Source organism: Patagioenas fasciata, chromosome 6 (genome assembly GCF_037038585.1).
Source record: "Patagioenas fasciata isolate bPatFas1 chromosome 6, bPatFas1.hap1, whole genome shotgun sequence".
Taxonomy (NCBI): Eukaryota; Metazoa; Chordata; class Aves; order Columbiformes; family Columbidae; genus Patagioenas; species Patagioenas fasciata.
The window spans coordinates 15,093,699-15,109,460 of NC_092525.1; the positions used below are offsets into that span (position 1 = coordinate 15,093,699).

General features: G+C 50.2%; 1 protein-coding gene across 12 annotated transcripts in view; it reads left to right on the plus strand.

The window, feature by feature from the left end:
* CACNA1E (calcium voltage-gated channel subunit alpha1 E) overlaps positions 1-15,762 on the plus strand; it is a 171,241-nt gene that overhangs the window by 114,999 nt on the left and 40,480 nt on the right. For all 12 annotated transcript variants that reach the window (XM_071810004.1, XM_071810008.1, XM_065842408.2 and 9 more), the window contains 11 exons: positions 7,199-7,314; positions 8,325-8,378; positions 8,703-8,837; positions 9,142-9,351; positions 11,145-11,257; positions 11,513-11,625; positions 11,738-11,869; positions 12,188-12,260; positions 12,670-12,787; positions 13,079-13,146; positions 14,920-15,017. In XM_071810004.1, coding sequence (XP_071666105.1) covers positions 7,199-7,314; positions 8,325-8,378; positions 8,703-8,837; positions 9,142-9,351; positions 11,145-11,257; positions 11,513-11,625; positions 11,738-11,869; positions 12,188-12,260; positions 12,670-12,787; positions 13,079-13,146; positions 14,920-15,017 — 1,230 coding nt within the window. The remainder of the gene's footprint in view (positions 1-7,198; positions 7,315-8,324; positions 8,379-8,702; positions 8,838-9,141; positions 9,352-11,144; positions 11,258-11,512; positions 11,626-11,737; positions 11,870-12,187; positions 12,261-12,669; positions 12,788-13,078; positions 13,147-14,919; positions 15,018-15,762) is intronic.

Here is a 15,762-nt window from a genome sequence, read left to right on the forward strand (position 1 = left end):
GGGTACAGGGAATGACGACTCTTCTTAACAGCCTGTCCCTGACAGGATGAAAAAAAAAATCCACAACAAAGAGATGATTTGGTGACTTTCCCCTTTGATTTCTCTTCGCCAGCGTGTCTCGACTGCTTCAGATCTGCTCTTCTTTGTGCCTCCTTGCAAATCTGCTCTGCGGACTGCCCGTTGACTGCAGGCTGGGAGTGAAAAGGCTTGGTTGTAATCCTCTTGACAAAGCACTCAGCGGATAGCTCTTGCTCACATATTGCTTTTGGATTTGTTTGTTCCAGGTTGTTGTGATTTCTGTCATCCTGGTTAATGACAGCAGTTGTGTGGCTGTGGCTGCGGCTCTGTGACTTGGCTTTGGAGGTGTCCAGATCCTCCATGGCCAACTCCATACTTGCAAGAGGGTGCTGGGCACCCATGTTGGGTGAAGTAGAGAGGATGCCCTGAGTGAATCATGTAGCATTATCAGTTCTCTGTACATCGTAGGTGGCTGTTTGTTTGTTTTGCAGTGCTGGAGTGACATATCTAGCAGTTGCATTGTGGGTTTCACACTTGATGATTGGTTCTGAATTCATTGTGTTTGTGTGGCGAAGGCGTCGATTAGAGTGCTTTGCAGTTCATGGGAAGTTAATGCGATGAAACGTTGAAAATTGGTGATTTTTTTTTTCCCCACGTTGTAACTCACCTGCAACACTGCCAGTGCATCTTTTATCTGCAGATTGCTGGCACTTGCAAAGGGGCGACTGTGAAACCATTCTCTGCTCACAGAGGATAAAAACTGGAGCATAGAAGGGAAGGGGAGGAGTGGCGTTTTCCCAGCACTGCAGGAGCCAGTGGGAGTGATTGTGAACAAAGCCCGGGGCTCTTGAAGCAGCGAAGCTGCGCTGCTCATACCAGCCCTGCCTGATAAGAGCGAAATAAAATCCAAAGCTTCTATCTCTGCTTCTTGCTGCTGGGGCTACCAGACCCTCTGGAACTTCTCTGTAGCTTTTTTTGCAGCGTGGGTTGGCCATGCTATTGCTGCCTTTGGTGCAATGTTGCAAACAACTGGCTTGTCTGAGCAATGGAGCCAGAGATCACAGTATCACAGTATCACAGTATGTTTGGGATTGGAAGGGACCTCAAAAGATCATCTAGTCCAATCCCCCTGCTGGAGCAGGAACGCCTAGGTGAGGTCGCACAGGAATGTGTCCAGGCGGGCTTTGAATGTCTCCAGGGAAGGAGACTCCACAACCTCCCTGGGCAGCCTGTTCCAGTGCTCTGTTACCCTCACTGAGAAGAAGTTCTTTCTCAAATTTAAGTGGAACCTCTTGTGTTCCAGCTTGATCCCATTGCCCCTTGTCCTATCATTGTTTGCCACTGAGAAGAGCCTGACTCCATCCTCATGGCACTCACCCTTTATATATTTATAAACATTAATAAGGTCACCCCTCAGTCTCCTCTTCTCCAAACTAAAGAGCCCCAGCTCCCTCAGCCTTTCTTCATAAGGGAGATGCTCCACTCCCTTAATCATGCAAACTCCAGCATTGTTACCCCTAGAAAAATGTTGAAACTGAGAATTTACAACTGGAATGTCAGTAGCTCCCTTCTCCTAGTGGTATTTGTCCTCTTTGTCATTTATTTTTCTCTACTTCAAAACAACAAGCTCTCCAAACTGTTGGCTGCTCTGAGCGCGATCCGTGTCATGGAAAACTCGTCTCTTTTAAAAAGTCACCGCAGGGTTAAGCTGCACACAAAGCAAGCATCCATGTGTGCTTTTCTCACTTGGTCATAGAGTACTTCTTCTTGGAGACCATGCATAAAGTATGTGGAGAGGGGCTGATCCCACCCTGAGATGCAGAGGCTGGACCTGTATCTCTGCTGGGATCCATTGGTGAGGGACAGGCTTTGCAGCAACATGTGGATGATGCCCAGCCATGGTTGAACCTGCTCTTGGATGAATGAGATCCTCTTGACTGGAGATAACTGTAGATGAGAAATAGGGATTCCTGGAGAGAAGAGGGGAGGTATTTAAAGTCCTTGCCAGTCAGTGGGCTGTGTTCACCATCAGCAGATGCAAAATCCAAGTTCTCTTGTGCTGCACACTGCTTTGAGTCATTTCAATGTCTCCAATTATTTGAATTCTTGAACTTCATCTTCAAAGCTGCCCAAAGCCTGGACCTGAGAGATCCCATAACACAGCTGGCCAATGGTGACCCGGTTCCTGCTGCTTTGGGCCCTACATGGAGCCACAATGGCCCAGATCTCTTTGAGGGAGTAGCTTATAAAAGGAGCTCTTTAGTGCTGGGAGACTTGACTTTGCTCCTGGTGGTCCTTGTCTGGAGCCTCTCTGGCCTCTCCCCACTCGTGGAGACAGTTTCCCATTTGGGCTGCCTTCTCCCTGTGCCTTCATGTTCTCATCACCTTTCCCTGCTGCCTCTATTTTTGTTCACCTCTTAGCGTGGGGTGTCAGTGCAAATGAGCATCATGATGAGATCTTTCCGAATTGTTCATGCTGCTTGGTATCAATCCTCTCTAATACAAGCCCCTTTTGGACCCGATAGAAGTGACAAACATCAGCAAGTACCTATAATAAAATCTGATTTAAATCACAGGCTTTCTCCAAGTTAGAAGGTAACAATCAGCATCTAGCCCTTCTTAAATGGGACAGTGATGTAATGGGTAATCTCGGGGCTGGTATCTCCCAGCTCCTTCCCGTTTTACCATTTGATGTCACCAACAGCTTGTCAGCTCTTCATTCCCCAACTCGTGTGTCTGCCGGCACTCTATAAATGTGCCTCTCTTTAGCATCGTCAGCTGTACGCTCTGGTTCTTGCTGCAGCTTTCTCACAACGCGGCGAGCACATAACTGTTGCCAAAGTACAGAGAGATGATCAAAAGCTAACGGTCACCACCAAAAGGGAGTACAAGAAATAGGATGTTTCTCTTTTCCTTTTTAAAAATCTTTTCTTTTCACCAGTGAGTGCGTCATGGGAAGACTTTCTTGAGACAGTCCAGCTTTGTTAAGGAATCTTAGAATGGTTTGGGTTGCAAGAGACCTTCAAAGCTTATCCAGTACAACCCCCTGCCACAAGCAGGGACATCATCAACCAGATCAGGTTGCTCAGAGCCCCGTTCAGCCTGGCCTTGAATCTTCCTTGACTAATTCTGGCAATTTGAGTGAACTTAAATCAAGAAATTACCCTTACCCAAAAAGCTTGTTGCCTCCCTCAAAGCAGACCTATGAAGCACACCTTCCCTCTGCAGAGGTTGTTGTACCCTTTGGACACCTTTGTTGTCAGTTCAGTGCACTAATCCCAGTTCTGCTGTGCCTGCTTGCCACTGGCAGTTGAAGATGAAGCACCAGGTTACAGACTGCACAGTGAGTTCTGCACACACTTACTTTAGTTCCTTTACACCTCTTGGGTAAATACCATCTGATCCTCCCCTGGTTTGCAGCTGTCTGATCTGTGTTTTCCAAACTGTCTGTTGGCAGTTCTGTCCCATAACCTTCTCTGACACCCTCCTGGAGTTGAAGGTGTTTTTTCCTCAAATTGTGGTGCTCAAACCTGAAGCAGAGCCATGTGCTGAGACCTCACAGGTGTTGAGGAGAGCAGCAGTATTACCTGATGTCTTGCAGATGGTGTTCCTTGTTATTCATCCCGTTATATATGGGTTGTTTTTTCACAGTGGCATGGTGCTGCTGCCTCATCCTCAGCGTGTGATCTGCTATTTCTCCTCTTTCTACTCCATCCTTTTCTGCTGCCTCGTGTTGTTTTATGACCTATTTGGTAACTGGTTTGTTAGAGGTGTCTTCAACGATGGCAAAAGGCAATGAATTAATGGGTTTGAAAATGTTTGTCTTGTTGTTTCAAAGCATGGAAGCCACAATATTGATGTGACTAGTGCTGTGTTCCTCCTCTGGACGCAGGCTCCAAAAGAGAGAAAAGTAGGTTGCAGGTTGTTTGTTTTTTTTTTTCCTTAACTGGTTTTTGGTTGTGGGTTGTCTCGTGATTTGATTTTTTTCAATCTGTTTTTGTTCTGTTTTTAAAAAATGGGGCCCATTTTCAGTCTGGATGCTTCCACGTGAGTTCTTCTCCCATTAAAACCAGACCTGGGCTCTCTATAGTTGAGTGGAGCACAACAGTATAGTAAAAGCATCGCTGCCCTGGTGTGAGTGAGGGTACGGAGGCCCGGGAAGGAAGGTGGCCAAGCGCAGTGGTGTCTTCAAGGTCTCCTACCTGGAGCAGAGATGCTCTCGGGCCACATGAGGGGAATACCAGGGCTCTAGAGGACAATTATGAGGCAGAGGAGCAGCAAACCATCTATGTTTCAGCCACCCCAGCAGGCTGGGCAAGGCAAAATTGGGCCATTCCTGGGGATGTAACCCAAACACGTTGAGGAGCAGAGCCCTTCGATGGGCGCCCAGCTCTCTGGGCGATGAGATGCTGCCCTGCCTGTGACTTGGAGCCTTCCCAGGCAGCTGTCAGTCACTGCGGCTGGCCCTGTTCTCGCACACATACAGTATTATCTCTACCCGCTGCTGCAAATTGGCTCTGAGCAATCCTTGATCTGTCAGCATCGCCTACCCACTCTCAGATGTCACCAGCCCCCGCTGCTGCCCTGCTCGGTAACGTGTCTTTCTGAAATGTAATAATTCATTAAGTTAAGCTCAACTTTTTTTTTTTCCTCTCCCCTCTCTGCCACCCTTTCTTCCTTCTAATGGACAGAAGCAATTAAGGTCCATTAGGGATCAAGCATGTGGGAAGTGTCTCCCTCAGAGACGCTGCGGTGGCTGCACGGACCTTGTCCCTGGCACCAGCTTCTTGCAGATTAGCGTTCCGTGAGCGAATGGTTGGGTAGAAGAAAATGGTGCTCACTGAGAGAGGCACTGGAAAAGATGCTTCCATTCCTTCCTCTGGTAAAAGGTGATTTGAAGCTCAGCTAGTCCTTCTGGTTGGGTTTCACCATGGACACATGGTGATGGCTTCTCTTGCCATGCCGCAAAAGGAGACACCAGCCTCAGCAGATTAGGAGCTGGAAGATGGAGGGATGAACAAGCAGGAGGTGGCAGAGACGGGCCAGAGTCTCAGCTGGTGTAAAGCAGGGGAAGCTTTGCAGGTGTTTCTGGACACAGAATATATCTGTAGGGTCCAGCTGGCAAAAATTCAGCCGAGGTGCTGGCTGGCAGGGGGTTATGGCCCATGGGGCAGATGTTCAGCACATGGGAGGACCAGTGGACCAAGCCAGAGGGAGAGAAGCAAACAGCATCTTCTTGTTTCTTGACATCTCAAATTTGCTAACAAACAAAGACTGGTGAGGGATGATGGCATAGCCAGAATCATCCTGCCTTTCCTCCAGTGAGGGGCAAGGAGGGTTTTTGCATGACATGCCCCAAACTGAGAGTGCATTTTGCTCTTGGCTGTGGGAGGTCCTTCCTTCTCCCCGCCTTCCCTCCCCATCTCCTCCTGCCCTCCTTCCCTCCACTTAGGCTGCTTTTCTCTTCCTTGCCTTTTGTTCTCTCCCCCTTCCCGACCCTAGGAGGAAAGTCTCATTTCAGTCTGAAAGCCAGCAATGGAGGGGGAGAGTCATTTGATGCTTAATGCCAGAGCGGCAGGAAACTTCACCTTCCTGGGGTCGAATTAAAAAACGCTTGAATTGTCTGGGGATCTTAAACAAGAGATGCAAGGAACATTCATGGCTTTTCACACAAACACACACACACACATGCGAAAGCCCACACAGCATTAAGGGTGTAATAGCTCAGCTGGGGTAATGCACTTGAACTCTCTCTGCAGCAGACAGACCAATTCTTTCGGTTCTTTTGAATTTTTTTTGATTTTATGTTTTTTTTGAGGGTGGAGATTGCTGCTAGTCTCTGGGGAGAGAGACGTTTGTCTTGCAGAGAGAATGATGCCATTTGTTCTTTGCAATCATGCTTCCCTCGGAGCAGCCTGGGACTGGGAGGTGGCTGAGGGCAGGGGCTGGGTTCCTCTGTGCAAACAGGGCTTAGGGATGGGACAACCAACAGATTGCACCTCCCTGATGGTGTTGCAAGAAAGGAAGGGTGTGCTGCGGAGATATGTGGTGTGAGGGATGCTCCCTGTGCGCAACTGTGATCATCAGTAGAGGTATAATGTGTGGGTTGAGATGTCCCAGGTATGTGGTGCATGCAAGCATGAGGTATGGGTCCTCCTAGAAAGTTCAGCCATGTCATTTCACATATAACCCCTCGTGTAGGTGGGAGGTTACCACCCCAGGGATTGCCACCCCTGTGCTTCCTGCCAAATATTTCAATTTCTCTGTGTGCAGTGGCCTTTGCATACATTCTTAGGGCTGTGAGTGCTTTTTCATACAGAGTGGTTGAAAACTTCAGAAGGGCAGCCTGCACACGCCTTCTGCATGTGGCTACGAGCCTGTGAAATCCAGAATGCAGACCATGCTCAACAGTGCAGTCTTGTGTTTTAACTGCATGTGAGAAGGTGTATCTAGCCTTTGCTGCATATGGGTTTCTTTGCACAGCTCTGGGCTGGGCTATAGGTGAAATCATATATCTTATGTACCCAGGAGTGTTTATGATGGTGTCGAGTAGTGCACATGAGCACGTGGATGCTACCACATCCATGCACCATGAGCAGCAGGCACGGTGTTCACTCTGGCCAGAATTGCTCAGCATTTGGTGTGCCCTTGGCTGCCCAGAGCCCATGTGGCACTGCCTGCCCTCCTGCCTGATGCTGTGCCAAGCTGTTGTCCTTCTCTGGACTGCTCACAGTGCCTGGACAGTTCATGTGAGACACTGAAGTCCAGAGAAGTGCAACAGGGTTGTCCAAGGAGAGACTGGAAAGAGAAAGGATTCAGAGGAAGAGGTGGTGAAGGCAGGATACAGAACTTGCCCTCCTCCATCCTTTTGCTGCTTCCTCACGGTGCCCAGTTTTTATTCCTCAAAGGGGCACAGAGGAGCTGAGCTGGTTGTGGAGTCGGGTGGCACTGGGAGCATCCTCCACGTGCACCTGCGCTTCTTCTCCTGCAAAGAAGCCTCTTGTCCTCTGATTGTGCACCCATCCCATGGCCATGCATCTCCCCAATGTACTCCAGCAGCCCTTCACTTGTGCTCACCCTCGGTCCCTGCCTCCCCTCCCAGCCCTGTGGTGCCTCCAGCCCCCCGTGCATCCCTTTGCCCCTGGCCACACTCTCAGTGTCCCCCTCTGTCCTTCCCCAGGGAGTTTGCCAAAGAGCGGGAGCGGGTGGAGAACCGCCGAGCCTTCATGAAGCTGCGGCGCCAACAGCAGATCGAGCGGGAGCTCAATGGCTACCGGGCCTGGATAGACAAAGCAGGTAAGGGCTGGTGGGACAGGGGGTGGTGGGGACCACAGATCATGCAGAGTGGTGGGGATGGGAAAGGATCCCTGGGCATCATCCAGTGCAACCCCAGAGTTGTCCAGGTGCTCACATAGCAGCGTTGGGTAGAAGGGTGAGCTTGGCCCCAGATGTTCCAGCAGCTCTCTGGCCAGGCTGAGAGCAAGAACTTTGCCAACAGCTGATGAAACCTCATGTTCTGTGGCATGAAACGGTCACATCTCAAACATGAGGCATATTATGTCTCCAGGGATGGCTGTGAGCATCACTGCTGAAAGCTTTGCACTGCTATGGTTTCCTTTCTCTTCGGTCTCCTGCAGTGATGAGCAGGGGAAAAGCAGTAGAAAGTAGCAGTAGAACGGTGGTTTTCCAGCTCAACCCGCTCCTGAAGCAGTCTGGAGGGGATGCACTCACTGGTTCCCAGCTCAGGGCTCCCACCTGGATCTGGGCGAGGGCTGGGTATGATGGAGGTTTCTGGGCTTCCTGCTGATACCCAGTGAGGCATGACAACCCATGGGTGCTGGTCCCCTAACTGCTATAGCCCTTGTCCTTACTTGCCTCTTGTGGGGATCAGTTCAGTGCACTCAGCTCTGGGAAGGGAAGGTTTACACTTTCATCTGGCATTCAGACTTGAAAAAGGATGGTAACTTGAAAAAAAGCCTGAGCCCCAGACCTCAGCTTTGGTCCTAGGTTGGGATGTTGAGCCCAAGACCTGTCTACAATGTTCAGCTTCTTTAGTGGAGTTATTTACAGGGTAGGAAAAAGGATTGATGAGAAGTAATTTTTCTTTTTCGTGCAATGTGTGGTAGCTGCCACTTGCCACTCTTCAAAATTTGTCTTTGGACACTTAAGCAATACTTGACAAGAGTTTGCAACATAGAGCAACGACCTCCAGTCTGGGCAAAGTGCTTGGGTACAAGGCAGTGAGGTCTGATGTGCTCAGCCAAGGGTGTCTTGTCTCCTGATGCTGAACTCTGTGTTTTGCGTAGAGGAAGTCATGCTGGCTGAAGAGAACAAAAATTCTGGGACCTCAGCCTTAGAAGGTAAGACAAGCAAAGCCCTACCTAAACACCTGCCTGCCCTCTCTTCTGCCTGCCTGCAGCTGGAGATGGAAACCCTCTAGCTGTGATGAGAGGATGGAGATTCGGGAGTGCCCCAGTGGGGTCTTTGGAGTGTGGGGAGGTGGATTGACAGCATAACTCCTAAGAGACCATGCAGGCCAGGAGAGTCTGGTCCTGTGCAAGAGACAGCTCTGCACTAAGGTCACCTGGGTGACTCTAGTGAAGTACTGATCACCAAGTCATGGTCCAATGAGGTGGCCACTGGCACAGTTGGGCCACCAACACCTCTTCCTCTTCACTTCCCAGTTCTCAGGCGAGCCACCATCAAAAGGAACCGGACGGATGCCATGAACCGCGACTCAAGTGACGAGCACTGCGTTGATATTGCCTCCGTGGGTGAGCGGAGGCTGGCACAGAGAAGACCCCTTCATCCAACCTTAGGTTAGTGCAGTTTGGAGCTTTCCTCCCTGAAACCTCTGCCAGCTTATTGAGTTGTGAGGGTTGCACCTATCACATGGAGATTGGCACAGCTCAGCCATTTCTACTAATTTGGCAGCAAAGGGGGCAAATCACCTGCTGCTGCCTGTACCATATAAAAACTGTGTGGTTAAGTCATCTCCCACAAGATCAGTGTTTGTGAGCTGCATGTCCTGTCTCATGTTGTGGAGAAGGCTGGAGCACCCAAGGCCTTCTCTCATGATGGCTGGAACACACCCACTTCCTTCTTCCCCCTCTTTTCCCATAGGTAACCCCATGAGTCACTCTGGCCTCAAAGGTGCCAGAGTGGATGGTGCCTCCTACTTACGGCACAAGGAGCGACTCCTGCGCATCTCCGTCCGCCACATGGTGAAATCCCAGGTCTTCTACTGGATTGTCTTGAGCTTGGTGGCTCTCAACACTGCCTGTGTGGCCATCGTCCATCACAACCAGCCAGCCTGGCTCACACATTTCCTCTGTGAGTTCCTGGGCTGTGTGTAGGTGTGAGAGCACTGTGTGGGCAGGCAAAGCCTCCTGCAACCTTCTTGTCTCCAGCAGCTGGAGGTTGCAGCACACCCTTGCTCCTTGGGCAAGTGGGGATGAATTCCACCAGTCATGCTGGTATGGAGATGGATGGGGAATAGTGTGGACTATGTTCACTATTGATAACTTGTCTGCTCTGATGAGACCCCACCTGGAATATCGTGTCCAGCTCTGGAGCCTTCAGTACAGGACAGACGTGAACCTGCTGGAGAGGGTACAAAGGAGGCCACAGAAATGATCTGAGGCTGGAACAGCTCTGCTGTGAGGACAGGCTGAGAGAGTTGAGGTTGTTCAGCCTGCAGAAGAGAATGCTCTGGGGAGACTTTATTGCAGCCTTTCCATGCTTTAAAGGGGCCAATGAGAAAGATGGGGACAGACTTTTTAGCAGGGCCTGTTGTGGTAGGACAAGGGGTGATGGTTTTAAACTAAAGGAGGGGAGATTCAGGCCAGATATGGAAAGAATTTTTTTTCTTTTTTTTTACATGAGAGTGGTGAAACACTGGCCCAGGTTGCCCAGGGATGTGGTGGATGAACCATTCTGGAGACGTCCCAGGCCAGGCTGGACTGGGCTCTGAGCAACCTGAGCTGGTGAAGGGTTTGGGCTGGCTGAGCTTTGAAGGTCCCTTCCCACCTAAACTATTCTGTGATTCTCTTCTATGATTGATAACAAAGGACCATGTACAGCTCTGTGGCCACTGATGGCTGCCTCAGGTCTATGAGCAAAAGTGGAGGAATTTTACTGTCCTCATGCCCTTCAGATCCAATGTGTTTGCAAGAGAGAAAAACAGACTGCGGGTCTCAGTTGGGTTTATCTTGAAATTGTGAACAGTAGTGATTGAAAGCTTGCTGGAGATCTGTCTTTGAATGCCCACAAGCAATTGTTGAAAAGGTGTGAGTTTGCATGGATGGAGCTGGTCATGGGAGAACTTCCTGGTTAAAGTTTTGGTGCAGAGCATGACATGGTGGTCCCAAGCTTAAAACCAGCTACTGGAGCACACCCCAGCCCCTGTGGTCAGGTCTGAGAGGCAGTGCGTGCATATCTATTCTAGCTTGGTGCTAACAGCGTAGTCGACCCCGTGGCCGCCGTGTGTTGGAGTAGGGACAGTGCTGCTTTCACAGCTGTGTTTTTCTTACCTTGAAAATGTCCCCATCAAGCAGCAGGACTGTCCAAATTTGTATTTGCATGCTCAGACTTGCCGGGATCCCAACACACCATGGTGTGGTACAGCAGCTGGTCGTGGTGAGAAGCATCTTTTGGAAAAGGTGCTTGCTAATGTTCATGAAATAACTGGAGAAGCTTTTCACTGGCTCTTGGCTGTTCTACTCAGTTACCCTGGCCAAATTCCAACCATGCAATGATTTAAATTCAGGTTGCTAATATTCCCCTACAGTGTTGTGTGGTTAATGTCTTTGCGGATGCCCCCGTCACCATTGTGTGATAATAAAGAGCTGCTCTGCTCCATGTTGGTCATCTCTTGTCTTCTCAAACCCTTGGGAGGCTGATGCACCTACCCTGAATGATTAACTTGTGGCCTTGGTGCTCTGTTATATATAATTGAGGTCCTTGCAGACAAGCATCACCCCATACCCTGACCTGAGAGAGCTGGAGGAACCAGTGTGGTCCTTGACTTGTCCCATCTCTGCAATGTGCTACGTGTGTGGATTCATGCAGGTTGCTCCTCATGGTTTGGTGTCCCCAGGGTAGTATGTCTGGGTTTTCTCTTTCAGACTATGCAGAGTTCCTGTTTCTTGGGCTCTTCCTCCTGGAGATGTCCTTAAAGATGTACGGGATGGGGCCACGCCTTTACTTCCATTCTTCCTTCAACTGCTTTGACTGTGGGGTAAGTGGCCCCAGAGATGCTGCAGGTCTGCAGGGAGAAGTTTGGCAGGTGTTTGCAGCATGAGGAACCAAGGGCAAGAAGAATGGCATGGTCTTTGAAGTGGGCAAGAGAACCCTTTCTGCTGGGACCTCCTGCCTGTGCCAGACCGAGACACCTGGCCTTGGGCAGGGTGGTGCGTGCCTCCTCATCTTCAGGCACATGAAGATTTCCTTGCAACAACCCATGCTTTGTCTCATGGCTGTGTCTGCTTCTCAGGTCACAGTGGGAAGCATCTTTGAAGTGGTTTGGGCTATCTTCAGGCCAGGAACCTCTTTTGGGATCAGTGTCCTACGAGCCCTTCGTCTACTACGAATATTTAAAATAACCAAGTATGTACCAACCACCCATTATTGTCACCCTACATCTCAGACTGTGGCTGCAGCCCAGATCCTGTCGCTCCAGCATCTCTGCAAGGGCTCCAGCACTGGTTCTGTTTTCCAGGTACTGGGCATCCCTGAGGAATTTGGTGGTCTCGCTGATGAGCTCCATGAAGTCTATTATCAGCCTGCTCTTCCTCCTCTTCCTATTCATTGTAGTCTTTGCCTTGTTGGGAATGCAGCTGTTTGGAGGCAGGTAGGTTAGGTCTGTGGAAAAGGAATTTCTTGGCATTAAAGCCCTCTTAGGTGTCTTGAAGACTGTAGCCTTGCCTCTCAGGGTGCTGTTAACAGTGGTCCCTCTCCCTTATGAAAGACCCTGCTCGGGCAGGTATCTCTGGGCTGTGTGGGTCATTTTGGCCAGGAGACCTTTTTGGTTGTGGCACCAAATGCTCAGGAGTCCTTCCTTGGAGTGAGGAAAGGCCCTCCTAAGCACAAGAGAGCTGATAGCACAGTAATCAGGGGTTGATGACCTTGGTACTCCAGCCCATTTGTGTCCTTCTGGTTCCATTTCCAGGTTTAACTTCATCGATGGGACACCATCAGCCAACTTCGACACTTTCCCTGCAGCCATCATGACAGTGTTTCAGGTAGGAGCTGAGCTGCAAGGGGACATGACCAAAGGGACTTGGGACTCTTTGCTCACTGCCCACTGGCTGGAAGGGGCTCTTTAAAGCAAACAGGTTCCCCTCCATCAGATGTTAGGATATAAATGACTTCCTCTCTCTCCTGCTGTGTAACAAAGCAGATAGCGAGAGATGGAAACTTTTCCACCTCTGTTGTGCAAGGTGGAAGAGTTTCAAAACTCTTCTGAGGAGAACTAAATCCTCAGCAGTGTTCAACATCATCTCCCTCAAGTGCTGCAGCTGCAGAGCTGGGTCATTTACTGCACGGGGTTTCTGTTCTTGGCTCTTGTGTATTGTTGGGGCAGATCCGACGGGGCTGTCCAGGGGATGAGAAGGTGCAGGTGACAGAGCTGCTGGCTTGCTTTTCCTGCAGATCCTGACGGGTGAGGACTGGAACGAGGTGATGTACAATGGCATCCGCTCCCAGGGAGGTGTTCGCTCGGGCATGTGGTCCTCCATCTATTTCATCATCCTCACCTTGTTTGGAAACTGTATCCACCTGACTGATGTACTTTAAGTGGAGACAACCACATCTCATCTGCATCTCTGAGGGCACCCTCCTCCGCACCCACTGTTCCTTCCTCTTATCAGGGGTATCCCAAATGCTGGGAAGGAGCTACCTGGAGGTGCATTGAGGGCTGTATACATGGGATGGGTGAGGAGTTTGCCCCTTTGGCTGCTCCTCACTGAGCTGATGAGGAGCCATCACGACCACCCTCCCTCGGTGGCTACAAACACCCATGTCCTTAACATGTGCCTTGTGCATCCTTAGCTGCTCACAGATACTCTGCTGAATGTGTTCTTGGCCATTGCGGTGGACAACCTGGCCAACGCTCAGGAGCTCACCAAGGTACGTTCCTGTTGCTTCTTTTTCTTCTCTTGCTGCTCACAGAGCAGTGGATGTGATTTAGGATGCAATTTGAGATGGTGCTTGAGAAGGTTATTTGGCTTAGCTTATTTTAAGACCATGTTGGGAAATATTCAGGGAGTGTTAAAATGTTGGAGCACCACCTGGATAACGGAGGGAGTCAGAAGAAAAGGCACCAGGGCACTGCCTGTGACTGTCCTCACTCCAGAGCCAGGGCCACCATGTCCTTTAGCTTAGCCTCCTTTGGAAAGAGATCGGGTCAAATTGGAAGTGGGGGCTCTTCCTTCAGGAGGGTGCATGGGGTGCTCCCCTCAAACACAAACCCATATCGCTGGGCAAAGCCAGTTAGGCTTTGATTTAGGACAGTGCTTAAAACTGCTGGTCTCATGTCTATCCTGGAACACTCACACTTCCCATCAAGTGTGGCTTAACTATTTCTCCATTTAAGCTCTCCAGTTTTGTTTTCCTCCAGTCAGATCAAGATAACTCTCATCTATCTGATAGGGTCTCATATGGGGATGGTTATTTGCCCAAGTGCTCTGGAGATGTGGAGTGGGAAGCACTTTCCACTGGTGTCCATATTTATTCCCCATCTGCCCGCAGAGCAGTGGATGTGATTTAGGATGCAATTTAGGATGGTGTTTGAGAAGGTTATTTGGCTTAGCTTATTTTAAGACCATGTTGGGAAATATTCAGGGAATGCTAAAATGTTGGAGCACCATCTGGATAACGGTCCATAAGCGAGAGCTGTGAGGGTCGTTGCTGCTCCTTGAAGGGGATCAGCCATCCCACGGTGCCAGGTTTTTTTCAGAGCCCTTGCCTATTACTCAGGTCCTTGGGGTTTACTGAGAGGCTTCCACACTGGTGTAAATCTGACCCCTTAGCAGCAATCGCAATGGGGCACAGTGCTGGTTTGCCTGAGGGGTACATCTGGGAAGGCTCTGTCCCGCTGCGGTGGCAGCAGGTGGCACTTCCAGGGGCTGCTGGCTGCTGATGGGGTGAGAGGGGTGGCAGACCCCACGCTGTACCCGCAGCATCAATTAAGGGAGCGCTGAGTTTCTGAAAAGGCTCAATATGCACTAATGACTCCTAATGACATTTCTTGTACCGAAGACACAACCGTACTCATTAAAGCCATACGGTCTCTGCTGGGGTGGTTCATGGATGCTTTGCCTCCCACTCCATCGGGGGGATGCCTGTCTCACCCCTGTGGCTGTGAAGAAGGGAGGGCTGAGCTGGTCTTTGCTGTCTGGGGCTGTTCTAGCCTGCACAGCCCGGCTCTTGCCTGGAGTGGGCTGGGTTCACTTATTTAAGTAGTGCTGACGCCTTCACTAAGATCTGGCAAAGAGGGGGAAGTTGTGTCCCCATAGCACAAGGAATATAAAGTCTGTCTCTGGAAATGCAGGTCTCCTTTTCTCCTGCATGCATTAGCATCTAAGGTACCTCCCTGCATCCCTCCCTGCCTTTCAGGCGAGACATAAGGAAGAAATTTTTGACACTTGAGGGTGGTGAAACACTGGCCCAGGTTGCCCAGAGAGGTGGTGGATGAACCATCTCTGGAGACATCCCAGACCAGGCTGGACGGGGCTCTGAGCAGCCTGATCTGGGTGAAGATGTCCCTGCTCATGGCAGGGGTTGGACTGGATGAGTTTTGAAGGTCCCTTCCAACCCAAACCATTCTGTGATTCTATGATGGAGGCACCTTCCCTTGAAACCCTGATGGTCCACTAAGCAACTCCCCTCTTTCCTCCACAGGACGAGCAGGAGGAAGAGGAGGCCTTTAACCAGAAGCACGCCCTTCAGAAAGCCAAAGAAGTCAGCCCTATGTCTGCGCCAAACATGCCTGCTATTGAGTGAGTGACCCCCGCAACAGCAGTGTCCCCAAAGCTCCATGGGGCTTCTCAGCAGGGTGGTTATGGAGCTGTTGCAAGAAAAAGGGGCCCCCACATGGGGTGGTGCTCTCTCTGGGTGTCTTCTGAGGATGGATGGAGATCCAGCAGTGTGCTCCCCATGTTCACCAGTGCCTTGGAGACGAGTTGGAGTGGGGACCATTTCACATGGACTTGCCCTCCCCTGCCCCAAGTGGCAGCCTCAAGGCTTAGGTATGGCAGAAATCTGCTAAAAGAGGCTTTCTGCCCCAAATATACAGCTCAAACACACAGGGCTGCTGCTAGGGGTGGGGAAGGAGGCTGGGGAGGAGGAAGGTATCTCAGGTTTTTCTTGAGGAGGGGGGATATTTGTTCCCTGGGGGTGTTTCTTTGTGGCAGACCTGCAGGGACAAGTGACACTTCTGCTCCCAAATCTCCCCCGGGCTCCTTCCCTGGTAGCAAATATGGTTATGAGAGCTGGAGCAGGTTTGCAAAACCTCATTTGATTATAAATAAATTTGATTTGGGCAAGAAAAAAGGGCCCCAAACCACATAAACCCCCGGCATGGTGTTAAGGAGCCTTGTCTCTGCATTTCAGCAGAAGAAAATTTTGTTTTTTCCTTTCTAGGTGTCTTTTTTTTCCCCTTTATCTTGCAGTGTCATATGGTCTAAATCACATAAAACTTTCAAAGTCAACATTGGAACGAGGCGTTTTGATTTGTTTCCCAAA